Source organism: Ictalurus furcatus, chromosome 22 (assembly GCF_023375685.1).
Source record: "Ictalurus furcatus strain D&B chromosome 22, Billie_1.0, whole genome shotgun sequence".
In the NCBI taxonomy this organism is placed as follows: Eukaryota; Metazoa; Chordata; class Actinopteri; order Siluriformes; family Ictaluridae; genus Ictalurus; species Ictalurus furcatus.
Window position 1 is genome coordinate 16,850,420 of NC_071276.1, and position 9,328 is coordinate 16,859,747.

At 40.0% G+C, this 9,328-nt stretch overlaps 1 protein-coding gene across 1 annotated transcript in view; it reads right to left on the reverse strand.

Moving 5' to 3' along the window:
* The window catches only part of pole (polymerase (DNA directed), epsilon), a 35,045-nt gene extending 25,755 nt beyond the window's left edge, over positions 1-9,290 (reverse strand). The window contains exons 1-4 of the mRNA XM_053654049.1: positions 8,823-9,290; positions 5,898-6,033; positions 5,047-5,127; positions 4,926-4,970 (exon numbers count right to left, since the gene is read on the reverse strand). Coding sequence (XP_053510024.1) covers positions 4,926-4,970; positions 5,047-5,127; positions 5,898-6,033; positions 8,823-8,890 — 330 coding nt within the window. The 5' untranslated portion in view covers positions 8,891-9,290. The remainder of the gene's footprint in view (positions 1-4,925; positions 4,971-5,046; positions 5,128-5,897; positions 6,034-8,822) is intronic.
* Between the last annotated feature and the right edge of the window lie 38 nt (positions 9,291-9,328).

Below are 9,328 nucleotides of genomic sequence, written 5' to 3' on the forward strand. Positions count from 1 at the left end.
TATCACACTCTGTTCATCATCTCTCTCTCTATCACACTCTGTTCATCATCTCTCTCTCTCTATCACACTCTGTTCATCATCATCTCTCTCTCTATCACACTCTGTTCATCATCATCTCTCTCTCTATCACACTCTGTTCATCATCATCTCTCTCTCTATCACACTCTGTTCATCATCATCTCTCTCTCTCTCTCTATCACACTCTGTTCATCATCATCTCTCTCTCTCTATCACACTCTGTTCATCATCATCTCTCTCTCTCTCTATCACACTCTGTTCATCATCTCTCTCTATCACACTCTGTTCATCATCATCTCTCTCTCTATCACACTCTGTTCATCATCTCTCTCTCTATCACACTCTGTTCATCATCTCTCTCTCTCTATCACACTCTGTTCATCATCATCTCTCTCTCTATCACACTCTGTTCATCATCATCTCTCTCTCTATCACACTCTGTTCATCATCATCTCTCTCTCTATCACACTCTGTTCATCATCATCTCTCTCTCTCTCTCTATCACACTCTGTTCATCATCATCTCTCTCTCTCTATCACACTCTGTTCATCATCATCTCTCTCTCTCTCTATCACACTCTGTTCATCATCTCTCTCTATCACACTCTGTTCATCATCATCTCTCTCTCTATCACACTCTGTTCATCATCTCTCTCTATCACACTCTGTTCATCATCTCTCTCTCTATCACACTCTGTTCATCATCTCTCTCTCTCTATCACACTCTGTTCATCATCTCTCTCTCTATCACACTCTGTTCATCATCTCTCTCTCTATCACACTCTGTTCATCATCATCTCTCTCTCTATCACACTCTGTTCATCATCTCTCTCTCCATCACACTCTGTTCATCATCTCTCTCTCTATCACACTCTGTTCATCATCATCTCTCTCTCTCTCTATCACACTCTGTTCATCATCATCTCTCTCTCTCTCTATCACACTCTGTTCATCATCATCTCTCTCTCTCTATCACACTCTGTTCATCATCATCTCTCTCTATCACACTCTGTTCATCATCATCTCTCTCTATCACACTCTGTTCATCATCATCTCTCTCTATCACACTCTGTTCATCATCATCTCTCTCTCTATCACACTCTGTTCATCATCTCTCTCTCTCTATCACACTCTGTTCATCATCATCTCTCTCTCTATCACACTCTGTTCATCATCATCTCTCTCTCTATCACACTCTGTTCATCATCATCTCTCTCTCTCTCTATCACACTCTGTTCATCATCATCTCTCTCTATCACACTCTGTTCATCATCATCTCTCTCTCTATCACACTCTGTTCATCATCATCTCTCTCTATCACACTCTGTTCATCATCATCTCTCTCTCTATCACACTCTGTTCATCATCATCTCTCTCTCTATCACACTCTGTTCATCATCTCTCTCTCTCTCTATCACACTCTGTTCATCATCTCTCTCTCTCTATCACACTGTTCATCATCTCTCTCTCTCTATCACACTCTGTTCATCATCATCTCTCTCTCTATCACACTCTGTTCATCATCATCTCTCTCTCTATCACACTCTGTTCATCATCTCTCTCTCTCTCTATCACACTCTGTTCATCATCTCTCTCTCTCTATCACACTGTTCATCATCTCTCTCTCTCTATCACACTCTGTTCATCATCATCTCTCTCTATCACACTCTGTTCATCATCATCTCTCTCTCTATCACACTCTGTTCATCATCATCTCTCTCTCTATCACACTCTGTTCATCATCTCTCTCTCTCTCTATCACACTCTGTTCATCATCTCTCTCTCTCTATCACACTGTTCATCATCTCTCTCTCTCTATCACACTCTGTTTCATCATCATCTCTCTCTCTATCACACTCTGTTCATCATCATCTCTCTCTCTATCACACTCTGTTCATCATCTCTCTCTCTCTCTATCACACTCTGTTCATCATCTCTCTCTCTCTATCACACTGTTCATCATCTCTCTCTCTCTATCACACTCTGTTCATCATCATCTCTCTCTATCACACTCTGTTCATCATCTCTCTCTCTCTATCACACTCTGTTCATCATCATCTCTCTCTCTATCACACTCTGTTCATCATCTCTCTCTCTCTATCACACTCTGTTCATCATCATCTCTCTCTCTATCACACTCTGTTCATCATCATCTCTCTCTCTCTATCACACTCTGTTCATCATCATCTCTCTCTATCACACTCTGTTCATCATCTCTCTCTCTCTATCACACTCTGTTCATCATCATCTCTCTCTCTCTCTCTATCACACTCTGTTCATCATCATCTCTCTCTCTCTCTCTATCACACTCTGTTCATCATCATCTCTCTCTCTATCACACTCTGTTCATCATCATCTCTCTCTCTCTATCACACTCTGTTCATCATCATCTCTCTCTCTATCACACTCTGTTCATCATCATCTCTCTCTCTATCACACTCTGTTCATCATCTCTCTCTCTCTCTATCACACTCTGTTCATCATCTCTCTCTCTCTATCACACTGTTCATCATCTCTCTCTCTATCACACTCTGTTCATCATCTCTCTCTCTCTCTATCACACTCTGTTCATCATCATCTCTCTCTCTATCACACTCTGTTCATCATCTCTCTCTCTCTATCACACTCTGTTCATCATCATCTCTCTCTCTATCACACTGTTCATCATCTCTCTCTCTATCACACTCTGTTCATCATCTCTCTCTCTCTCTATCACACTCTGTTCATCATCTCTCTCTCTCTATCACACTCTGTTCATCATCATCTCTCTCTCTATCACACTCTGTTCATCATCATCTCTCTCTCTCTATCACACTCTGTTCATCATCATCTCTCTCTCTATCACACTCTGTTCATCATCATCTCTCTCTCTCTATCACACTCTGTTCATCATCATCTCTCTCTCTCTATCACACTCTGTTCATCATCTCTCTCTCTATCACACTCTGTTCATCATCTCTCTCTCTCTATCAGATTCTGTTCATCATCATCATCATCTCTCTCTCTATCACACTCTGTTCATCATCATCTCTCTCTCTCTATCACACTCTGTTCATCATCTCTCTCTCTATCACACTCTGTTCATCATCATCTCTCTCTATCACACTCTGTTCATCATCTCTCTCTCTCTCTCTATCACACTCTGTTCATCATCATCTCTCTCTATCACACTCTGTTCATCATCTCTCTCTCTCTCTCTATCACACTCTGTTCATCATCATCTCTCTCTATCACACTCTGTTCATCATCTCTCTCTCTCTCTCTATCACACTCTGTTCATCATCATCTCTCTCTCTCTATCACACTCTGTTCATCATCATCTCTCTCTATCACACTCTGTTCATCATCATCTCTCTCTATCACACTCTGTTCATCATCATCTCTCTCTCTCTCTATCACACTCTGTTCATCATCATCTCTCTCTCTCTATCACACTCTGTTCATCATCATCTCTCTCTATCACACTCTGTTCATCATCATCTCTCTCTCTATCACACTCTGTTCATCATCATCTCTCTCTATCACACTCTGTTCATCATCATCTCTCTCTATCACACTCTGTTCATCATCATCTCTCTCTATCACACTCTGTTCATCATCATCTCTCTCTATCACACTCTGTTCATCATCATCTCTCTCTCTATCACACTCTGTTCATCATCATCTCTCTCTCTCTATCACACTCTGTTCATCATCATCTCTCTCTCTATCACACTCTGTTCATCATCATCTCTCTCTCTCTCTATCACACTCTGTTCATCATCATCTCTCTCTCTCTATCACACTCTGTTCATCATCATCTCTCTCTCTCTCTATCACACTCTGTTCATCATCATCTCTCTCTCTCTCTATCACACTCTGTTCATCATCATCTCTCTCTCTCTATCACACTCTGTTCATCATCATCTCTCTCTCTCTCTATCACACTCTGTTCATCATCATCTCTCTCTATCACACTCTGTTCATCATCATCTCTCTCTCTCTCTATCACACTCTGTTCATCATCATCTCTCTCTCTCTATCACACTCTGTTCATCATCATCTCTCTCTATCACACTCTGTTCATCATCATCTCTCTCTCTATCACACTCTGTTCATCATCATCATCTCTCTCTCTATCACACTCTGTTCATCATCATCTCTCTCTCTCTATCACACTCTGTTCATCATCATCTCTCTCTCTCTATCACACTCTGTTCATCATCATCTCTCTCTATCACACTCTGTTCATCATCATCTCTCTCTATCACACTCTGTTCATCATCATCTCTCTCTCTCTCTATCACACTCTGTTCATCATCATCTCTCTCTCTCTATCACACTCTGTTCATCATCATCTCTCTCTATCACACTCTGTTCATCATCATCTCTCTCTCTCTATCACACTCTGTTCATCATCATCTCTCTCTCTCTATCACACTCTGTTCATCATCATCTCTCTCTCTCTATCACACTCTGTTCATCATCATCTCTCTCTATCACACTCTGTTCATCATCTCTCTCTCTATCACACTCTGTTCATCATCATCTCTCTCTCTATCACACTCTGTTCATCATCATCTCTCTCTCTATCACACTCTGTTCATCATCATCTCTCTCTCTATCACACTCTGTTCATCATCATCTCTCTCTCTATCACACTCTGTTCATCATCATCTCTCTCTCTATCACACTCTGTTCATCATCATCTCTCTCTCTATCACACTCTGTTCATCATCATCTCTCTCTCTATCACACTCTGTTCATCATCATCTCTCTCTCTATCACACTCTGTTCATCATCATCTCTCTCTCTATCACACTCTGTTCATCATCATCTCTCTCTCTATCACACTCTGTTCATCATCCCTCTCTCTCTGTCGGTATCACACTGTATGTTTATGGTAAGTTATGGGAGTCACAGCTGTACCTGTTTAGTGGCGATGTAGAAGTACGGTTTGTACGGCAGTGCGACCTGTCGGAGGGAAACACACACAGGGTCACCGGAGGTAGGCGGGAGATTAAACCCCTCAGCGGTGGCGTGTTCTTACCTTAAACCTGTTGCCGTCCTCCTGAATGAAATAATAATCCACTGCGCTGATCATCCGCTTATCATCATCCAGAATCTCCGTCTGGAAGGAACGACACAGCTCTCATGAGTCTGTGACATTTCGCTATTATTAAGTCTTTATTCGAATATTCTGAGATACTGGGGAAAAAAAAGATTGAAGGATAGCATGAAAGACTGAACAAACAAAAGAAAGACAGAAATAAAGAACGAACACTTAAGAAGGAAGGGAAAAAAAGATTCGTGAAAGAAACGAAAGATAGAACAAACAAATGAAAGAATGAATATGTTAAGAAAGAAAGACAGAGAGATGAAAGAACATGCAGAGAAGAAATGAACACAAAAAAAGATTCAGTGAAATGGACAACAAAATAACGAATAGACAAAAGAAAGAATGAGAAAGAAAGAAAAACGTAAATAAAGAAACACAAAGAAATAAAAAAAAACTGATTAACTGAATCGAACGAACAAAAACAAAAGAATGACCAAAAAAGAAAGAAAAGAAGACACAAAAAAATGTAATGAAATGAATGAATAAATAAAAGGACAAACAACCAAAAGAACAAACAAGTAAAAGAGTGAAAAGACAAACAGAAGAAAGAAATTAAATGAATGAAAGAAGAACATGTGAAAGAATGAAAGAAAGAAAGAAAGAAAGAAAGAAAGATAGAAGTGAAGGAGATGCCAGGTAAGAGCCGATCTGGAGAACATGGCGAGGTTCCCAGTGCTCAGTGATGACGTGGTGTGGTGTATGAAACACGCTCAGTGTGGGAGGAGTCACGTCGGTACTCTGCGGACGTGTAAAACACAAGTAAACACGACACGTGTCCTCACCGGATGCATGTTGATCAACCAGCCGGTTTTTTCTCCCGGCTCCTTCATGCGTTCGAAGCCGTAGCGGGCGTCCATTTCATCCGTGAATTGACTGCGCTCGAGTCTCTTAACGGCAGACAAATTAGACACGTCATCCCTGCACGAGAAAAAAACCCACAACATTTTTAATGATGACCAATTTTACAAGAGTTATTCCTCCAAATGATGACCAATTACACAAGAGTTATTCCTCCAAATGACGACCAATTACACACGCGTTATTCCTCCAAATGACGACCAATTACACAAGAGTTATTCCTCCAAATGACGACCAATTATACAAGAGTTATTCCTCCAAATGACGACCAATTATACAAGCGTTATTCCTCCAAATGACGACCAATTATACAAGCGTTATTCCTCAAAATGACGACCAATTACACACGCGTTATTCCTCCAAATGACGACCAATTACACACGCGTTATTCCTCAAAATGACGACCAATTACACACGCGTTATTCCTCCAAATGACGACCAATTATACAAGCGTTATTCCTCAAAATGACGACCAATTACACACGCGTTATTCCTCCAAATGATGACCAATTACACACGCGTTATTCCTCCAAATGATGACCAATTACACACGCGTTATTCCTCCAAATGACGACCAATTACACAAGCGTTATTCCTCCAAATGACGACCAATTACACACGCGTTATTCCTCCAAATGATGACCAATTACACACGCGTTATTCCTCCAAATGATGACCAATTACACACGCGTTATTCCTCCAAATGACGACCAATTACACACGCGTTATTCCTCCAAATGATGACCAATTACACACGCGTTATTCCTCCAAATGATGACCAATTACACAAGCGTTATTCCTCCAAATGACGACCAATTACACAAGCGTTATTCCTCCAAATGATGATCAATTACACAAGCGTTATTCCTCCAAATGATGACCAATTACACACGCGTTATTCCTCCAAATGATGATCAATTACACAAGCGTTATTCCTCCAAATGATGACCAATTACACACGCGTTATTCCTCCAAATGATGACCAATTACACAAGCGTTATTCCTCCAAATGACGACCAATTACACACGCGTTATTCCTCCAAATGACGACCAATTACACACGCGTTATTCCTCCAAATGATGACCAATTACACAAGCGTTATTCCTCCAAATGACGACCAATTACACACGCGTTATTCCTCCAAATGATGATCAATTACACAAGCGTTATTCCTCCAAATGATGATCAATTACACAAGCGTTATTCCTCCAAATGATGACCAATTACACACGCGTTATTCCTCCAAATGATGATCAATTACACAAGCGTTATTCCTCCAAATGATGACCAATTACACACGCGTTATTCCTCCAAATGATGACCAATTACACAAGCGTTATTCCTCCAAATGACGACCAATTACACACGCGTTATTCCTCCAAATGATGACCAATTACACACGCGTTATTCCTCCAAATGATGACCAATTACACAAGCGTTATTCCTCCAAATGATGATCAATTACACAAGCGTTATTCCTCCAAATGATGACCAATTACACACGCGTTATTCCTCCAAATGACGACCAATTACACACGCGTTATTCCTCCAAATGATGATCAATTACACAAGCGTTATTCCTCCAAATGATGATCAATTACACAAGCGTTATTCCTCCAAATGATGACCAATTACACACGCGTTATTCCTCCAAATGATGACCAATTACACAAGCGTTATTCCTCCAAATGATGACCAATTACACACGCGTTATTCCTCCAAATGATGACCAATTACACAAGCGTTATTCCTCCAAATGATGACCAATTACACACGCGTTATTCCTCCAAATGATGACCAATTACACAAGCGTTATTCCTCCAAATGATGATCAATTACACAAGCGTTATTCCTCCAAATGATGATCAATTACACAAGCGTTATTCCTCCAAATGATGATCAATTACACAAGCGTTATTCCTCCAAATGACGACCAATTACACACGCGTTATTCCTCCAAATGATGACCAATTACACAAGCGTTATTCCTCCAAATGACGACCAATTACACAAGCGTTATTCCTCCAAATGATGATCAATTACACAAGCGTTATAATTAACGCTCAATTAACCTCCAGCTGTTTCTTTTTAGTTTCCAGCCAGCCGTTACGTTTTTGTTGCCCCCCGTCCCAACTTTTTTGAGACGTGTTGCGGCCATCAAATTCAAAATGACCTTCTTTTTTTTCCATAAAATGGTACATTTCCTCAGTTTAAACATTTCATATGTTTTCTGTGTTCTATTATGAACAACATATGGGTTTAGGAAATTTGCAAATCACTGCATTCTGTTTTTATTTACATTTTACCTAGCGTCCCAACTTTTTTGGAATCGGGGCTAATAATAATAATAAGATAGACAGCTAGATAGATAGAAGTAATACTTAACATTATGAACTGGTAATAACACTAAATGTTTTGCTTTTATTTAAGTAGGCTCGTCACAATTATTATCGTTATCATTATTATTATTGTGAAGCGGACCAACTCGATCCCGAGTTACAGTCCACCCCGATGTTGATCATTTTCCTATAACAGGAGGTCCTGACGTGTTTAATTCCTCTTACAAGACAAATCAAATCGTCAACCATCACATACTGATTAAAGAAGAACACGGGGTACTTTTTATCCGTTTCTAGTTACATCAATTCCTCTTGACTGTACATAAGCACCAAGAGTAAAATTGCATTCTTCTGTAGTTGTCTTTACATAAAGAGTTTAAAAACTCGATAAAAAGGTGACAAAGTGTTTGATGAATAAATGAAGTAAAAGTAATAATGTATTTAAGAGTATATACACACTGAACAGGTTGTTTTTGTCATTGAGTAAATGAGTAAGCTGTGTAACTCACTGCTGCTTGTCCTGATCTGCTCCTCCACTCCGGTCTGATTTATATCTCCCGCTGTTCTGTAAAACCATTATTTATTTTATGTTATGATGGGGGTTTTTTTGTCCGGTAATAGCTACAGATTTCCAGCTAATCGCCGTTAATCCTAGCTCAGCTACGTTTACTTGTTATTTTCTCAGTCAAACAAGAAACAATGAGCCTCCGTATTCTAATTTAACCAACTTAGTCCATATACGTAGCTCGGACAAGCTGTTTACTCTATTATCTAAATCAATATACGGCTAGGTTTCTGTTTTTAATCATCCCTGCCATTAAACATGCAGTCAGAATTTGGCGCGTTCTGCAAGCACTTCCTCAACTTCCGAGTGTATAACCCCGCCCACTACACACAACAACCAATCCAAAATCATAACGCACACTGAGCTCCCGCCTCTCGATGATATCTGACCAATCGGAAGCTTGAGTGTGCGTTTTAGGTATTTACATTTTGCGTAAAAAAACATAAATGC